General features: G+C 40.3%; 1 protein-coding gene across 1 annotated transcript in view; it reads left to right on the forward strand.

The window, feature by feature from the left end:
• Positions 1–18,676, forward strand: part of SEC22B (SEC22 homolog B, vesicle trafficking protein) — a 55,860-nt gene extending 37,184 nt beyond the window's left edge. The window contains exons 4-5 of the mRNA XM_063426982.1: positions 10,469–10,615; positions 17,062–18,676. Of these exons, the coding sequence (XP_063283052.1) occupies positions 10,469–10,615; positions 17,062–17,216 (302 nt within the window). The 3' untranslated portion in view covers positions 17,217–18,676. The remainder of the gene's footprint in view (positions 1–10,468; positions 10,616–17,061) is intronic.
• The last annotated feature ends 239 nt before the right edge of the window (positions 18,677–18,915 follow it).

Consider the following 18,915-nt stretch of genomic DNA (forward strand, 5'->3'; position numbering starts at 1 on the left):
AAAATCTACGTGCAGACAATGCTGTAGGTAGAAATGGCAGATGATTTAGTCCCAATACACTGGCCTTGCTCAACACAAGCAAGTTTAAATTACTTACTTTGGGGATGTTTCTCTGATGCCCCAAGAAGTAGAACACCAGAGGAAATTAACTTTTTGAGTTTCAAATTTGAACTATCCTGTTCTGGGTCAGGGACAGGTATTTATTGAACAATATGGAGGTTGGTGGAAAGGGAACAGATATTTGAATAAAGAATGAACCTTTAACAAGGCACTGAAGACTGTCCCCTGAAAATAGATGGCTGTTTAACTAACTTGTAGATTGTGGATTTTTTTATTTATTTTTTTTATAATAAGAATATTGAGTACTCTGTTGTATTTTTATTTATAAATCGCAATTTCTGCAGCGTTGAATAAAAGGCAGACTAGCAAACAAGCAGTTAAAACAAGATAAATTGTGGACATACAGGAAGAGATGTTGCTGATGCTCAAATAAGCTTATATTCTAAGGATGAAGTGATAAAATGACACAAGGTTAGGGTAAGGTATAGGAAAAGTAGGTTGTTAGAAGAGCAATGATCAATTTAGAATGAGAGCTTAGTCTTATGTTTTTTTTTTGTTTTTTATTAGTTGGCACAGTTGCAGGAGAAGAACCGAGCAGGGTTTGTGAGGTGTGGGTTACTTTAAATCTCTTTAATTGATATGCATGTTTAACCCCTTAAGGACACATGACATGTGTGACATGTCATGATTCCCTTTTATTCCAGAAGTTTGGTCCTTAAGGGGTTAAAGAAGTGAGTTTTCAGTGTTGTTATGTTTTTGAAGAAATGAATACTGGGTGAGGGTCTAATAACGCTGGGAGGGGAATTCCATAGGAACGGTGGAAAGGTGCGGGTCAGATGTGCGTGTTCAAACAGAGGATAGACGCATGTCTTCGGCAGAGCGTTGGTCCCTTCATGAGACTGTACTGTATAGAGTACTGTATACGTGATTATAGGTAGATGGTAATGGGGTTTAGGTTGGAGTTGTGTGTATTTTATTTTATAAAGAATCTGTCTTATGGGCGTATTGGCGTGCAAATAAAATGGATGGGGATGGGATTGAGGGAAGAGGGGTGAGGAGGAAAACCAACGCAGTGCAGAATAGTCTTATTGTGTATTAGATGTGAGTGGGCTTAGGATAGAGAAGGGAGTTGGGGTGGAAGAGATCTGAGATCTATTTCCTGATTGCAGCAATCTTCTCATTGAAGTGAGTTACGACATTTGGAGCAGTCCGATTAATAGAAGGAAAAGTGGCAACAGGGCGAAGAACAGTGCTTAAAGTGTGTAACAGGTGTTTGAGTTCTCTGGAGAGTGGTTATAAAGGTATGGAAGTAACTTCATTGACAGAGGAAAGAAACTGTATGAGCATAGCATGAAATCCCGAGGAAATCAAATGCAAAGGGTGACTCTCTCCAGCACCGTTCAGCAGTTCTGGAACACTTTTTAGAGGTATTGGCTTCCTAATATAGTTAATTTTATCAACATCAAGCATAGTTCTGTTTTTAGCATCCATGACAGAACAAATTAGAGAGAGAACGTCAACATTATGCAATGTATTTCTTAAATGTAGTTATCATTATGACTTTTAATCTTTTTTTTTTTTTCTTCTTTTCTTGAATCATATCTTTTTCAAGAGAACAGTTTAACTCATATTTAATTACATATGGACAATGTCATCCAACTGCAGTAGGTAGAACACCATCATGATTTGCCCACTGAAAAGCTGACGTTTTATGGCATAGAGACACAGGCTGAAAAAAGACTTAACCCCTTAAGACCGCAGGACGTACTATGCCGTCCTTATTTTGGTGGCTCTAAACGCCGCAGGACGGCATAGTACGTCCTGGGCGGTCTTCAGCCCCACGTGGCCGGCGGAACATGGCCGCTGCAGATCGCGGTCGGGGGGCATGCCTGGCCCCCCAGGCAGCCCCCCTGTGCCTGGGGACCGCGGTCTGCAGCTTCCGATCGCAGTGACAGGCTGTCACTGCGATCGGTATTTACCATGTGTCAGCCGATTTGAAATCGGCTGACACATGGAGCCGGCCGCATTCTTCTGCAGCAGATCGCGGTCGGGGGACATGCCTGGCCCCCCAGGCAGCCCCCCTGGGGTCAGTGACCGCGATCTGAACTGTCAGGCTGCAGTCTGATCACACTGACAGGCTGCCATAGCCTGTCAGTGCGATCAGTGTTACTATGTGTCAGCCCATTGGCTGACACATGTAACTGCAGCCATTAGCCCCCTACAGATCACGGTGGGGGCATGCCTGTACCTCCCAGGCATCCCCCTGTGGCCAATTACCGCGATCTGTAGGAGGTGATCACAGTGACAGCCAGTCACTGTGATCACTGTTAGTATGTGTCAGCCAATGATCTCAGATCACTGGCTGACACATTGTCTCTGCCCCTCTCCTCACCTCACTTCGATCTGAGAGAGAGAGGCAGAGAGATCGTGGTTTTTGCAGCTCCTGTGGAAAAAGAAAGTTTAAATTTTTTTTCAAAGTTTTAAAATTTATATTTTATTTAACCCTTTCAGTGCTGATCACAGCATATTACTGTGATCAACCTGATTAGGGTATTTATTTATTATTTTTTTTTTGGATCAAAAAAAAATTATTTCTAATTTTTTTTGATCCTTTGTGTCAGTCGCAGCAACCCAAATCTCCATTACCCTTTCCCCGCTGCCGTGATCACTATACTGTACAGTATATCTGCTGTACAGTACTGTATCAGTGATCACTGTGATCAGAGGGCTCTCTGATCAGACTGACCTTTTTTAGGGTTATTTTTACAGATCAAAAAATAACCCTTTCAGTTTTAAAAACTTTTTTGGGTCAAAAAAATTATTTCTAATTTTTTTTTACCCTTTGTGTCAGTCGCAGCAACCCAAATCTCCCTTAACCCTTTCCCCGCTGCCGTGATCACTAAACTGTACAGTTTATCTGCTGTACAGTACTGTATCAGTGATCACTGTGATCAGAGGGCTCTCTGATCAGACTGACTTTTTTTTAGGGTTATTTTTATAGATCTGAAAATAACCCTTTCAGTGTACTGATTGCAGCTGCCTATACTGTGATCAGTACATTTATATTATTTTTTGAGGGCGGGTAGTAGGTGTTAGGCAGGTAGATAATTAATTACCCACTTTAGTATATAAATTAATTAATTTGTCCCCCTAGAATGGCACGTCGCTACTCAGCCGAGGAGGCGTATGCCATTCTGGCAGGCAGTGATAGTGACACTCTGCAAGACAGTGACACTATCACTGCCTCTGACATTGAGCCTCTGAGTGAGACCTCAAGTGATGGTGCCCCACCACCACTCACAAGAGGACGCTCAGCAAGCCCAATGCCAGGCGGAGACTGGGTGCCTCCAAATATGATGGCCCCAGAAATACCGCCGTTCACTGTTACACCTGGCATCACTGTAACAGTGGACGACTGCGAGCCAATTCGTTTTTTTGAGCTCTTTATGACAGACGATATATTTGAGCTCATGGCTCAGCAAACGAATTTGTTTGCTATGCAGTATCTCTCTGCACATCCGGGGTCCCATCATGGTCGCAGGAATATGTGGAGACCCACGGATGTCGCAGAGATGAAGCGGTTTTGGGCTTTAACCCTAATGATGGGTATTGTAAAAAAGCCCAGTATCAGGTCCTACTGGAGCAAGCAACGTATCCTGGCTACACCTCTTTTCCCTGAGGTTATGTTGAGGGATCGCTACCTGCAACTGCTGCGATTCCTTCATTTTAATGATAACTCGCTGTGTCCCCCTAGAAACGACCCACTGTTTGACAGGCTATATAAAATTCGGCCCTTTATTCAACTCCTGTCAGACAAATTTTCTGAAAATTATGTCCCCGATAAAGATATTTCAATTGACGAGTCCCTTATGAAATTTAAAGGTCGACTGCTATTTAAGCAATATATTCCATCGAAGCGGTCCCGATATGGCGTTAAATTTGATAAATTATGTGAATCCTGTACTGGTTACACATGGGCGTTTCGCATTTACCAGGGGAAGGATAGCCATCTTGACCCACCAGGATGCCCTGATTCTGTGGGTACAAGTGGCAAGATTGTTTGGGATCTAATCCTTCCCTTGTTGAATAAGGGATATAGGCTATGGGTTGACAATTATTATACCAGTATAGAATTATTTAAAAATTTATATTGTTTTGAAACCCTAGCCTGTGGCACAGTGAGGAAGAATCGCAGGGGTTTCCCCCAAGCCCTGGCAAGTGGCAGAAGCAGTAGAGGTTCCTCTTCAGCTCTCCGCCAGGATGAGTTGCTTGCTCTTCGCTTCAGAGATAGGAAAGATGTATACATGCTGTCTACGATGCATGACGAAAGTACAGTGCCAGTGTCTGTGAGAGGTAGCACTGAGCATCTGGAAAAGCCGAAGTGCATTGTAGACTACAGCAAGTTTATGGGGGGAGTAGACTTGGCTGACCAATGCATACAGCCCTATCTGGTGAACCGAAAAACTAGGACCTGGTACAAGAAAATTGCAATCTACGTGAGCCAGATTGCAATTTTCAATGCCTATGTCCTCTATACAAAAGAGGTCATAGGTAGGCCCTGCCCTTTCCTCGAATTCACATTAAGCATTTTGTCCCGTATGTTATTTACCCAGCCCCCCAATCCCACTTTGGAATCAGGAGATCTCCAAAGACTTTGTGGCAAACACTTCCCTTCACGAATCCCATCCACCCCTAGTAAAAAAGCTCCCCCAAAAAAGTGCCGTGTTTGCTACAAGAAAGGAGTCCGAAAGGACTCCAGTTTTTATTGTCCAACCTGCCCATCTCTACCCGCCCTCTGCATAACAGACTGTTTCAAAGTCTACCATACAGAGCTGAATTTCTGAATCACTCTGTATGGGACTTTGGCAGTTTGTTTGCTTGATTTACCTGGATTTCTGACCTCGGCTTGTCCTGACTACGCTATGTTAGCTGCCTGTACCGACCCATTGGCTTGTTTTACCGACTACTCTGAATTCTGGATTCCCCTGACCTTGGCCTGTCCCTGTTTACGCTAGCCATTCTAAAGTGGCTACACCAAACAACTCAAAATACTACATTTGTAGTACTTGAAATGTGACTTCCCAATAAAAAACTGATCACAGGGTTAATGCTGTGATTAGCACTGAAAGGGTTACAAAAAATAGTTTTTTTTTTTCGTTTTTTTTACTTCTCAAACTTTTCGCACAGTGACTCTATGTGATATCAAAGATCTATCTGCCTCTCTCTGCCTTCAGATCAAAGTGTATGTGGGGTACTGTTCTATTCATGTGATATAATAAAAACCTGGAAACATGGTACATGTAGGTACTGTTATATTCAAAAGACAGTGTTAAATCAAAATACTAAGTCTCTAGTGCACTAACTAATATCAGGATTATGACATTTCCAGTGAAAATGCTATTTATCTGATTAAAAAGACAAAAATCAAAGTAGAAATCACTACATGGGCCCAGCATTTCTGTTAAAATGGCTAGACCTAACATCTCAAATTATGCCATTTGTTATACTCTGGGGTGCCTACTTTTGAAAATGGTTTGCCATAACGATGGGAATGTTATTACCCAGGCTGCCATACTCTCTGAAAAGCTACATAGGCCCAGAAAATAATATTGGCAAACTTACAAGCTGAAAGGGCATCTAATATATTTCGCCCTGTGACTTATCAGTAAAATCTGAAATAATAGTACGTGGGGGTACCGTTATATTCAGAAGACAGTGTTAAATCAAAATACCAAGTCTCTAGTGCACTAACTAATATCTGTATTATGACATTTCCAGTGAAAATGCTATTTATCTGATTAAAAAGACAAAAATCAAAGTAGAAATCGCTACATGGGCCCAGCATTTCTGTTAAAATGGCTAGACCTAACATCTCAAATTATGCCATTTGTTATACTCTGGGGTGCCTACTTTTGAAAATGGTTTGCCATAACTGTGGGAATGTTATTACCCAGGCTGCCATGCTCTCTCAAAGGCGAGATAGACCCAGAAAATCACTTTGTTAAATTGCCAACTTTGAAAAGGACATCTAATATTTTTGTCCCCATGACTTCCCCCCCAAAACAGAGAATCTAGTACATGGGGGTACTGTTACATTCAGGAGACAATGTTAAATACAAATAGTGAGGCTTTGTTGCAATAACTCATATCAGGAATATGAAATGTCCTGTGAAAATGGAGTTCATGTGCGTGAAAAAGCACAAATAAAGCTATAACCCCTATGTGGGCCCTTCATTTCTGATAAAGTGGTTAGACCAAACATCTTGCAATGCACCATTTCTTATACTCTGGGTTGCCTACTTTTGAAAATGGTATGCCATAATAGTGGAAATGTTATTACCCAGGCTGCCATGCTCTCTCAAATGCGATATAGGCCCAGAAAATCACTTTGCCAAATTTCAATGTAATAAAGCCTAAATGGATAAGCCGTATATATGACCGTGTAACTTTCCAAAACACCATAAAACCTATACATGGGGGGTACCATGGCGCTCGTGAGACCTCACTGAGCAGAACTAGGAGTGTTTCAGGGCAGTAAACTATATACTAACAATAATATTATCAGTGAAAGTACAGATTTTATGTGAAAAATGCAAAAAAAAAACAAACACTAAATTTGGCTAGGGTTTGTGCCCAAGTGGCTACTAGAAAAGACTGGGCATACCCCATTTTGAATACCCTGGGATGTCTACTTTTTCAAATGGTATGCCATGATGGGGGTAATTTTCATTTCTTGGCTGCCATACGGTCTCAAAGGCAGCCTGGACACTGCAAACTAATCTGACAAATTTCAAGGTGAAAAAGCATAAATGGATAAGCCGTATATATGACCCTGAAACTTTTCAAAACCCCATAAAACCTATACATGGGGGGTACCATGGCGCTCGTGAGACCTCACTGAGCAGAACTAGGAGTGTTTCAGGGCAGTAAACTATATACTAACAATAATATTATCAGTGAAAGTACAGATTTTATGTAAAAAAAAGAAAACACAAAAAAAACCGCTAACTTTGGCTAGGGTTTGTGCCCAAGTGGCTACTACAAAAGACTGGCCATACCCCATTTTGAATACCCTGGGATGTCTACTTTTTCAAATGGTATGCCATGATGGGGGTAATTTTCATTTCTGGGCTGCCATACGGTCTAAAAGGCAACCTAGGTCACTCAAACCAATCTGTCAAATTTCTATGCAGAAAATAAAATAATGGACAAGTCGTATATTTGACCCTGTAACTTTCCAAAACCCCATAAAACCTATACATGGGGGGTACTGTTTTACTCGTGAGACATTTCTGAATACAAATATGTATGTTTTATTGCAGGAAAACCGAATAGTATTCTGACATTAACAGTTAAATTGCCATGCTGAAATTGAAAAATAACAAGATTTCATAATTTTTTCAAGTTTTTTAGATTTTATTCATATAAAATGGAGTTCCATACATGAATGTTTGATATTAAATGAAAGCCCTGTTTCCCCTGAACAAAATGATATATAATAAGTGTGGGTGCACTTAGTATGAAAGAGGTAAATTATTGTTGAACAGACATATAGTCAAAATCTGTGGTTTGTTTACATTTTTTTTGGTTCACAACTTGTACATTTGGCTGCGGTCTTAAGGGGTTAAGTCACAGTTTTTTCTTTCGTCCAAAAGAATACAAGAAACCAAGTTTGCTGTTGCATTCAATTACATAACATTAATAGTTTTCCAGACAATGTTTTGTATTGGCATTATTTTTCGTTTGTTTTCGCCAAGTATCGTGGAAATACATTTTTTTTTATTTTTTTGTTTACACATGTTGAGATTTTGCTGCCTTTTTAGTAATCCTTATGTGTGTTAAGGCAATATAAAACTTAATACGTTGCTCAGCTTTCTCTTTGGAGTACAACCCCATGTCTACTTTTGTCAGATACAGTGCTTGCAAAAGTATTCACTCCCCTTGGCATTTTTCGTGGTTTGTTGCCTCACAACCTGGAATTAACATGGATAGTTTGAGGATTTGCATAATTTAATTTACAGAACATGCCCACAACTTTGAAGATTTTTTTATTTTTTATATTGTGAAGCAAACAACAAATAGGACAAAATAACAGAAAAAGTCAATGTGCATAACTATTCACCCCCTAAAGCCAATACTTTGTAGAACCACCTTTTGCGGCAATCACAGCTCCACATATAAAGAAAATAGAAAAGATATGCAAATAATAGTGCAGTATATCGAAAAAAATGTCCCAAGAGTTATGTGAGCTATAAGTTTACAGTTGTAAGGCTCTAAGCTTCCAGACATCTGTGTCTTTTTGGGTAGATCACACGACCCCTCTCTCAAGGCAAAAGTGCGTATGTTTCTCTCCACATCATACGAAAAAAGACACAGATATTCCAATCTTAGATACTGATTTTGTCAATATGAATAAAATACAAAGTGCTCACCTTATTTAGAGCCTTTTGATAACTGGCTTTAAGTGTAAAAGCCTAGTGTCAATTTATGGGGTGACACTGCCCCTCTCTGGAATCACTTGTGCAGGATATTCATCAGTCCAACTGTATCCTGCACAAATGATTCCAGAGAGGGGCAGTGTCACCCCATAAATTGACACTAGGTTTATACTGTGTAAGACACTTTACATAGATCAATTGTAAATGAGTTTAAAAATGGGAGTGGATTTACATGGTGCCTGAGAGTACCATCCGTCAATTTCCTCAGAGTAGGGCACAGTCCAGTTATGAGAGTGCTAGAGGACCAGGTGTAAATGTGTGCTCTGATAAATGAGGGCTTTGATATAGACTTGTTGACTTGGGCGGTATCAATGAGGCACAGACCCAGAGATGGGGTCATATACCATGTCATCTAAAAACTTGAGCAGAAACAAGGTTGGTACCAGACTCTCCCTTTGGAAAGTAACATAAAGTGGACAGTGCACATGTTTACAGAGGATTTCTCTCACTTAGGTGCTTCAGACAGGAAGGCCAAATCCCTAAACATCAATGGAAAATTGAAATGTCCAGTCATCTTAGTCGTTCCTTCTAAGAGCAGTCTTTATTTATCAACAGGATACATTGACAATGTCTTGGCTCTTACATTGGCCTTTGTCAAGTCTAATGCAATAAGAAACCCACCCCATCTCATATAGGAATATCTGTTACATTTTAAAATCAATAATAATTGAGCTCACCCGATTAGGACGGGTGGCAAAGCATTGCGTCGTGACGTCTGATCACATGAAGTTCAATGACATCACATGTACCGGGGGTACAGCCGGAGAATAGACAAAAGAAAAACCGAGGTAAAATCGGAGCAAGACTGAGACTTAAATAGATGAATACTCTGAAACCGCAAATTCTTAATCCAAAGAAACTTATGAAGACATGCGTGCAGATGCATAATATCTTCCAGATAGACACTTTTCAAGAGGGTATCACATCCGGCCACAGCATGTCCCATTCACATAGATACCACGCAAAGCTTTTCAAGACCAAAATAAGCTGCCTCTGAATAGGGTGGGCTATATACACAAAGACGACCAAAAAATAAATAAATAAATCATCTGATTACAGAGGGGATGCTTTAATGCAAGGGGGGGAGGCCGTAAACTATCCCTTTAATGTAGTTAAGTCTTTTTAATGTGAACACTGCCTTTTCAGAGAAAAGGCAAGGTTTACAATTACTGCCTAGTAACTCCTCTAGTGGTAAACACTCATGCGGCACTAACGTTCAGCATCTCCACGCTCTGCAAAGAGATGTGTTGGTTCTATCAGGTCCTAGGAAAGCATTGGATTGGCTGAGATCGTCAAGTTTGATGATCTCAGCCAAGGAGTGGGTTTGGGGTCAGTCAGCCCCAATCCCACTTTTTTTTTTATATATATATATATATATATATATATATATATATATATCTCTCCAGCCACCCTCCTGTTAGCTTACTTTTTTTGTCCAGGAGGGTGGCTTGGAGTCCTGCTGCGGGGAATGAAGGGGTCTGGAGCTCTTCGTGCTCCTCTCCCCTCAAGCTGCAGCTGCCTTCTCTCCCTGCCCACGGTCTCCCTGCAGGATGCTGGGAGGAAGTGACAGGCTGTCCCTTTCTCTCAGCCGACTAATATTACAGGGGCCCGGTCTCTGTCTTAAAGGCACTTGACCAGGTCCCTGTTGAGCAGTAATGTTTCTCAGTGCTATAATCATAGCATCGGGAAAACATTCCGCGGCACCCCTGTGTGCATGTCGCGGCGCCTCAGCACACAGTTTGGGAATTGCTAGATTAGACAATTAAAATATTTTAAACGCCTACTTTGTTAACGTTTATAAACAATTGAGTCTAATAACTACATTTTTAAATAATCATTTTGTAATGATTATATATCTATTAAACTTAATATTTTTTCCTTCCATAAATATACAATTTTGCCGTTTGCAGATAATTATATCCAGAAGACAAAAAAGTCCTATATTGATAGTCGAGCAAGAAGAAATCTTGGCTCCATCAACACAGAGCTACAGGATGTGCAAAGAATTATGGTTGCCAACATTGAAGAAGTGTTGCTTCGAGGAGAAGCTCTATCAGGTGAGTTGGTTGTATGTGCTTAAACAGTTTTAATTATTATTATTATTATTTATATAGCGCCGACAAATTCCGTAGCACTGTACAATGGGTGGACTAACAGACACATAATTGAGATCAGACCACTGGACGTACAGGAACAGAGGGGGTTGATGGCCCTGCTCAATGAGCTTACATGCTAGATGGAGTGGGGTATAGTGACACAAAGGGTAAAGTAGGGGAATTAAATAGTTTGTTAGAGAAGGGTTTATAATGTAAACAACAAAAAAAACACGGGTGCACATATACCAAACTGTATTGTGCAGTGTGCCTAAAGTATATTTAGTATGTGCAAAACACAATAATAATATAGCCGGTCTTAATTCGTTCAAGGACACTGCTGTAAGAATAATAGGACCAGCCACTCCCAGGGATCTCCAACATATGAAAGAGTGTGGAATAGGCACAACAAAAAATAAAGCCTGGTATGAATATTTGGTAAAAATTACCCAATTCCAACCAGAATCCCAATTGTTTTAAAGCCAAATCTTCCTGATCAGATCTGCACTATTTGTCCAGGTTTTTTAGGTATGCGGTTTAAAGTAAATGGTTTTCACATGACACCTATATAAAGTTTTAGACTGCAGGCATTTTACAACGCATCACTTTTAAACACATCATTAAGTATTGTTCACTTGTTCTTTGCAGGTGAATGATAATTATCAGAACTATTTGCCTATAAGCAGACACATAGTTTAAAAAGCCCACATATCAATATGTTAAAGCCTTGATGTCAATATGACCCCTATCTATCTATAGGGAGCTTCAAAGCCTTCCATGTACCCCCACCCATCATGTTCTAAACATTGAACAGCCAACGGCAGACACAATTATGACTCATTTGGAGCTAGAATTGCAAAATATGTAAATTGTTAAATCTTATGAACTGTGCCAGTCTGATTGGCCCCATATTGTCAGTGCATTCCTGGCACAATAATTATTACTGTATGCTATAGTGGTTATAGTGCTCGGAGTGTTCCTTTAATTCAGAATTTCTTATCTCTTATCTGGTAACTGCTTGCTAGAGCCAATAGTAGCCTTCTTTGTGTGTGGTTCAATAAATAGACCAGGGGGTCTATTTATTTCATTAACATACTGTGTTTTGAAAATTAAACCTTTTCTTTTCCTGACGTATGGTGGCAGTACAATAGGGATGTACTCTTCCCATGGGACAAGCATATGAAATGTAAAATGAACTTAAAAGTTCCTCCCTCAACAGGTATAATACACCAGTTTTAAATCGGAAAATTTGAGTTGTAGTGCATGCTCCACACCACTACCAGATGGTTCAAAACTGAAAACCTGCAATCTGTCAAAAGATGCTTGCCAAGGACCATCAGCACCGCACTCGACACTATAACCACCGCAAACCCCACGAACCGCCGCAGCTTGGTTGGTGTTTCACCGTCCTCCAACCCTGGACCAAAGACCTGGCTCCAGCTTCCAGTGGGTGAACCTCTTAAGTCCAGAGAGCGAAACAGGAACAGCTCTTACAAGAGCTGGTGATTATACTCTGGGGAGTATAGTGATTATAGCAATCCCCAGAGTGTAGTTCTCCAATCCCCCAAACATGAGCCAAGACTTCATGAAGGGTAGAACAGGTCTATTTAATGCAAGCCAGCACTCACAATTTATACAATTCCCCAGGCCAGAGGCACACCCCATGGACCTGATGGAACACAGGCACACAAAAGACACACACCAATCAGAACAATACAACAATGTCCGACACTCCCACATACAGCACACAAGCCTTTCGCCTCTGCCTGTGATACAATTAACTAAGACAATGGACTAACTCCATTAACTCTAAGCAGAAAAAACATACATTTTTACAAACCCCAAAAAGTACCCCAAAATACAACATATCCCCACAATACAGTCACATCGCCTGATAGCCCCGATCTGGGTGAACAACATATCCAAAAATCACCCAGATCGGTTCAGGAATTTCCTAGAAGTCCCCACCGTGCACATGGTCTCATGCCCAAAACAGTTCCATATACTCGACGGCAAAATACTGCTGGACAATTTAAGATGGCCGCCGCCATATGTTTGAATCTGTTCCAGTTAAACGCTCAAGGGAAAGAAACAGTGCCTTTAAAATCCAATATGTCCAAATAGTGGTTTTAAAGGGCAATATATCCCAGGGGCCATAGTCACGGGGCAAATCCAAATCCCAGTGACGAAGGTGCTTTTGTCACAGTCCTTATCGCTGGAAAAGTCCAAGCAACAGGACATGATGTAATTCTTGTCCAGACATTTGAGTCATTCAAAGATTCTGCAAAGTCAAAGGTTACAGCTCCTGTTAAAGCAACAACCAAACAAAGGCTAAAATGGAAGAGATCTTCGTCTTGATCAGAACTGTCCTCAGGCGAATGTTCTATCTCTTCCTATTCGGTAATTTCCAGTAACTCTTCTGGTACAGAAGTCTGTTTTCCACATGGGGAATTGAGATTTATTAAGGAAGTTAATGTTTCCTTCTCTAAGGACACATCAGTTAAAGCAAATAGAAAAGCTCTTCCAGTTCAACAGCAGATTCTGGTACTTATGTACAGAGAGTGGAAGAACCCTGGAAAAGGGCATTTATTTCCAAACATTTCAAGAGCATTGTTAAACTACAGGGAAAAAACAGTTGTTGACGTACAAGTTGCTCAGTTGTCTAAAAGTACTACCATACCGATTGGAGAAGTCTCTGGTCTATGAATAAAAGGGCAGAAACATCCAGCAGACTAGCCTATCAGGCAGCAGGATTTAAACCTAAAGCAGAATTAGCAGGACCTTTGGTGGCTAAAGCTCAGTACCTTTTGCCTTCAAGGATTGGAAGATAGCCTGTTCCAAAATTTAAGGTTATCCAATGAATATTTGCTAGATGTTATCACGGAGGTGATTAAGCCTTTGGCTCATGTCATGGGTTTGACACCTGTGGCCTGCAGGGCACTATGGCTTAAAGCCTGGTCGACTGATACGGCCTCAAAGTCTGCACTGTGTGAACTTCCTTTGAGAGAGCAAGACATTGTTTGGTTCTCCTTTGAAATAATTAATCCGACAAATGCTGGAAACCAAAAAGGCTCTACCTCCGGACAGGAAGTATTCATGGAAACAAAGAAAAGATCCAATGTTTGACATACACAAAGACATCGAGTCTGACAGAGCAAAAAGATTGACACCATACAAGTGGGCCGATGGATACAACAATTTGCTCACAGATGGAGGGAGACCACTTCAAATCCATGGATTCTGAATCTGGTTGCGAAAGGATACAGAATACAGTTCCTAGGCGTTCCAAGACCAAGTTTCCTTGTCTCCTCCTAACGTTCAAAACTAAAAAAAACAAACCCTCTTCTCCACTACGGTCACTCTTTTTTTAAAGAAAGGTGTTGTAGAAAGAGTTCCAAGTACCCAGCGATATCAGGGTGTCTACTCCTGGTTGTTCCTGCTCTCAAAACCAGATATGTAATTTTGTCCCATTTTGGATCTGAAAGAGCTGAACAACAAGATTCCATACCAGCATTTCAGAATGGAAACCATAGCATCAGTCACTCATATATCCTTCAAATAGGGAATTTAATGGCGACTTTGGATTTAAAAGATGCCTACCTTCACATTCCTATGTATGTAGGCTCAAGAAAATACCTGCGGTTTGCTATAAGAAAAGGTCACAAGGTTCATCACTTTAGATTCAAAGCCCTTCTATTCAATCTCGCCTCGGCTCCCAGGATTTTTACAATGGTCCTCACGCCTATCACAGCCTTCTTAAGTGTGCAAGGAATCAGTTGTTCCATACTTGGACGACTGGTTCATAAAGGCAAATTCAAGAGACGCTCTAGAGTATGATGTGGCTTACACCCTCCGAATCCTGGAAGAACATGGTTGGCTTATAAAACTAGAAAAATCCCGTCTGATTCCTACAAGGTCAATTCAATTCCTAGGTTTTTTTAATCAAGTCAGACACTCTATCTATTCCCCTAACTGGGGAAAAAAGAAAAATGATCAACTGAAACAAGATCTTCAGCGAAAACAAGAATGTTCTGTGAGAAAAGCTATGCAGGAGTTAGAACATCTCACCTCCACCATCCCAGCAGTAAAATGGGCAAGAGCAGAATCAAGGCCTTTACAGTGGGAAATTCCTGCGCAGTGGTCAAAGAAAGAAGACTTGGATGCTTTGATAAGTATATCAGATCCTGTAAAAAGACACTGGGTGGCAAAAGACCAGTTTCATGGCAGATCTATAATTTCGACCAAAAAATTGCGTCATAATTGCAACGGACGCTTCAAATACAGGTTGGGGGGCTCAACTGCAGTGTCATTTAAGGCAAGGCACATGGTCCGAAGACGAAAAAAGGGAATCTTCAAATTACATGGAGCTGATAACCATCTAATATGCTCTTCATCAGTTCAAAACTCTCTTGTGGGGAAAGCAGTGAAAATTCAGTCAATCAGACTACGGTGTCTTACCTGAACAAACAAGGAAGTACGAGGGTAGGTAAATTGCACTCCCTTTGCACAAGGATTATGTCCTGAGCTTAAAGTCCTCTAGACGACCTGTCTGCTACTCACATACGAGGGATAGACAACATTATAGCAGTTGATTTGAGCAGATCAAAATGGTACCAGAATGAGTGGTCTCTGAATCCGGTAATTTTTTCTCAACTAGTGAAAAGATTGTCTGCCTGTCATCAATCTAATGGCATGAAGGTCAAATGCAAAGGTGATAACGTTTGCCTCTGGTTCTGGATGGGCTGTCGATCAGGTGGGACTTCAGCCTTGCATACATATTTCCCCCGGTGAGCCTTATCCCAAGGATTCTGCAAAAGGTGAAAACAGAACAAGCAATGGTGCTGGCCATAATCCCATACTGGCCAAATTGAAGCTGGTTCTCCGTTTTAATGAAGCTCTGGGAACTATCAGTGTCAACAGATCTCCTGGAGATCGAAGGGGTGCCAGTAGAGGTGTTGCAAATGTTCAAATTGACAGCTTGGCTTCTGCACGGCTATTCCTGCATTACAAGGGCATCAAGAAAGAGAGGTTAAAGCTGCTGCTAAATTCTACCAGAAGCTCTACCTCCACTATCTACTTGAAAATTTGGAGGAAATTTCTTCATTGTTGCATCTCTCATCATTGCATAAGATCTTCACCTTCTACTGATACAATCTTGCATTTTCTTAGTCTTAGTTTATCTACTATCAAAGTTCAAATCCTCTTGTGTTTTTTGTTGGTTTTTTTTTTAAGGCTTATCAAATCTTTTTAAGAAAGGAGTTTTTTCCCTCTTGGGTCTTATCTTTGGTTTTGAAGTCTCTTTGTACCCAGCCTTTTGAACCTTTGGAGAAAACTTATTTGAAGCTCCAGTCTCTGAAAACCGCATTTTCGGTGGCCATAAACTTCCGCTAAGAGGATAGGTGAAATTCAGGTTCTCTCATCATCTGCTGAATTTACTAAAATTCTTCCTGACAAGGTTATGTATCCGAAACCTTCGTTTCTACCAAAAGTAATCTCTTCCAAGGCTATCAATCTACCAATTTCCCTGCCTTCCATTGGTTATTCATCTGTATCCGATTTGGCTGAGAATTGGCACAAGTTGGATGTCTGAAGATCTACTTGGACTGCTCCTCTACAAAGAAGAAGACTGACCATTTTTTTTTTTGTCAATTTCTCTGGAAAATGTAAAGGTTATGTTGCCTCCAAGTCTACTTTAGCGAGATTGCGTGTGGGCACTATTAAATTGGCTTATTCTGCCTCAAATCTGCCTCTGCCTGCCTCCTTGAAAGCTCATTCTACTAAAGCCATGGCTGCTTCCTGGGCCACAAAAGCCCATGCTTCACCTGAAGATATCTGCAAAGCCGCTACATGGCCTTCATTCAACACCTTTGTCAAGCATTACAGAGTAGACATATTCTCTACCTCTGACGCTGCTTTCGGGCATAAGGTGTTACAAGCGGTGGTTGCCTAATTCCCGCCCATTGCTCTGGGATCACGATATATCCCTATTGTACTGCCACCATATGTCACGAAAAACTATAATTTTACTCACCGTAAATTATTTTTTCCTTAATATGGTGGCAGTACATCACTCCTTCCCTTTGTTAATAAATTTTATATTTTTGCAGTAATAAGTCTCTGTGGTTTTATTGGGACGTACTGAGGTTCCATGGCAGGTTGGTATCTTCTACCTGTTGGGGAAGGAACTTTTATGTTCATTTTAATTTCAGATGCTTGTCCCATGGGAAGAAAACATCCCTATTGTACTGCCACCAAATTAAAAAAAAAATAATTTATGGTGAGTACAATTGCAGTTTTCATGGAGTTGCTGCAAGGAGAGGTGGGGCTGTGGGCATTTATGGTGCTTGTACTATTCCTTTAATTCTTAAGTAAGTGGTGTCACTCTAATTTACCTCTGTTACTTTTTACAGCTCTGGATTCAAAGGCAAGCAATCTTTCAACCTTGTCAAAGAAATACCGCCAAGATGCAAAATACCTGAACATGCGTTCCACCTACGCCAAACTTGCTGCAGTAGCAGTTTTCTCCGTGATGCTGATTGTATACGTCCGATTCTGGTGGTTGTGAAGAGCCAAGAGAATGAAAAACAACTGTGAAGATTAGTGGGGGTTAAATTGATATTGGTCAACACGTTAATTTCTTCACTGCTGTAGAGGTCAGCTCAGTAGTGAACTGGTTAATGGTGTGCACTTGAAAATTATGAACCACCTTAAAAAGGTGGCTGAAAGGGACAGAGTATTGGGGGGAAATAGTCCATCCAGTCTTAAACCTGGAGCAGCTTTGAACTGACTAACTGCACATTTCAAGATGACTATGCTGTTAGCCATTTTGCCATTGATGTAAAGGTATAATTTTTCCCACTTGATATTTGCCTTTTGTGCTCAGCCTAATCTTTTCTTCGTTGGATATAATTCTTTTCCTGCCTGAGGAAATAAATTATGGCTTCTCTGACAGCAGAAGAATTAAATGTAGCATTCTAGAAGAAGACTAGAAGCTGATGGTTTTAAGACCAATACACCCGAAGGAATACAAATCTTTGATATATTGCAAGAAATGACTCTTAACCATCTCATTGTTGGTTTAAAATATGGATGGCACATTTTCTGTGTTTTTCTTGTTTACTTCTGGTTGTCTGTAAGGTTTTATCTAGAAGGTTTTACTGATCTGTACATCCTGCTAGTCATAATAATCATTTCTTTTTCATCTCTGGACTGCATTGAACTACATGCAGTTCTTAATGTAATCACAACTAATGCAGCATAATTAATCCATCATTTTTTTTTTGTATGGATTTACAAGTTTCCATGTTATAATTTGCCATTCTTTTCAGTGAAACTATGTCAATATTGCATCCATGAGCCTTAGTGTAACTTAAAATGTCCTCTTACCTAATTATCAAACATGTACATTTCCAACTTTTATATCCATGAACCAATAATTTTAACTTGACCCCTAATCTAGAATACATAGAAGTAGTCTTAAGTTCCCAGCCTCAGAGGGATCATGAAAATAAATCCTTTGTTTCTATGCTTGTTTTAAGATGTTCTATATAGTATTGTATTTAATTTGGAAAATGAGACAAATATATAGTATGCCTGGCTTCTGCAGAAGGTGTAAGCACATGTTATTAGCTAATTAATAAATCGGTTTTCCATGGAAAATTCAGAAAGTTGTTTTATTTTAAACACACCCGAATCCATTATAAAATTATTTTATGGTATGATGCTAAAGTTGTGTACTGCTCATTTTCAAAAAAGATTAAGCACATTTTCTTAGGTCTATGTTGAACAATATGTCCTTAACAATACATTTTGAAACCTGTTGCTCTTTGCACATACAGGGGATTCTCTGAATCTCTTTACCACAATATTGATCCGACTTCTGTGTGCGATGGGATGGAGAATGCATTCATGTGTCAAACATGAAGACCATTATGACCTTGGACACCTGTGTTATATTCACTCATGTGAGAAATGTGAAGAATTTGAAAGGAAATTCTAAGGCCAAAATATCTGACCTGTTTTAAAAAAAAAAAACTCAGTTTTGACCTAAAGTTTGCAATTTCCTTGTAAGTTCTCCACAAGTTCCATTAGTCTGTATTCCTAATTCTAGTGCGCAATAAAAATTAACCATGAAAGTTTTACATGCCCACCCTCTGCATTGGGGTCCTGATGCGCATACGTTGAAAGCGCTGCATGCATCCATACTTCCCCATAGGTAAGCATTGTATTCAATGGTTTCCAGTCGGCTACCTCATTGTGTTGAC

Source organism: Pelobates fuscus, chromosome 7 (genome assembly GCF_036172605.1).
Source record: "Pelobates fuscus isolate aPelFus1 chromosome 7, aPelFus1.pri, whole genome shotgun sequence".
Taxonomy (NCBI): Eukaryota; Metazoa; Chordata; class Amphibia; order Anura; family Pelobatidae; genus Pelobates; species Pelobates fuscus.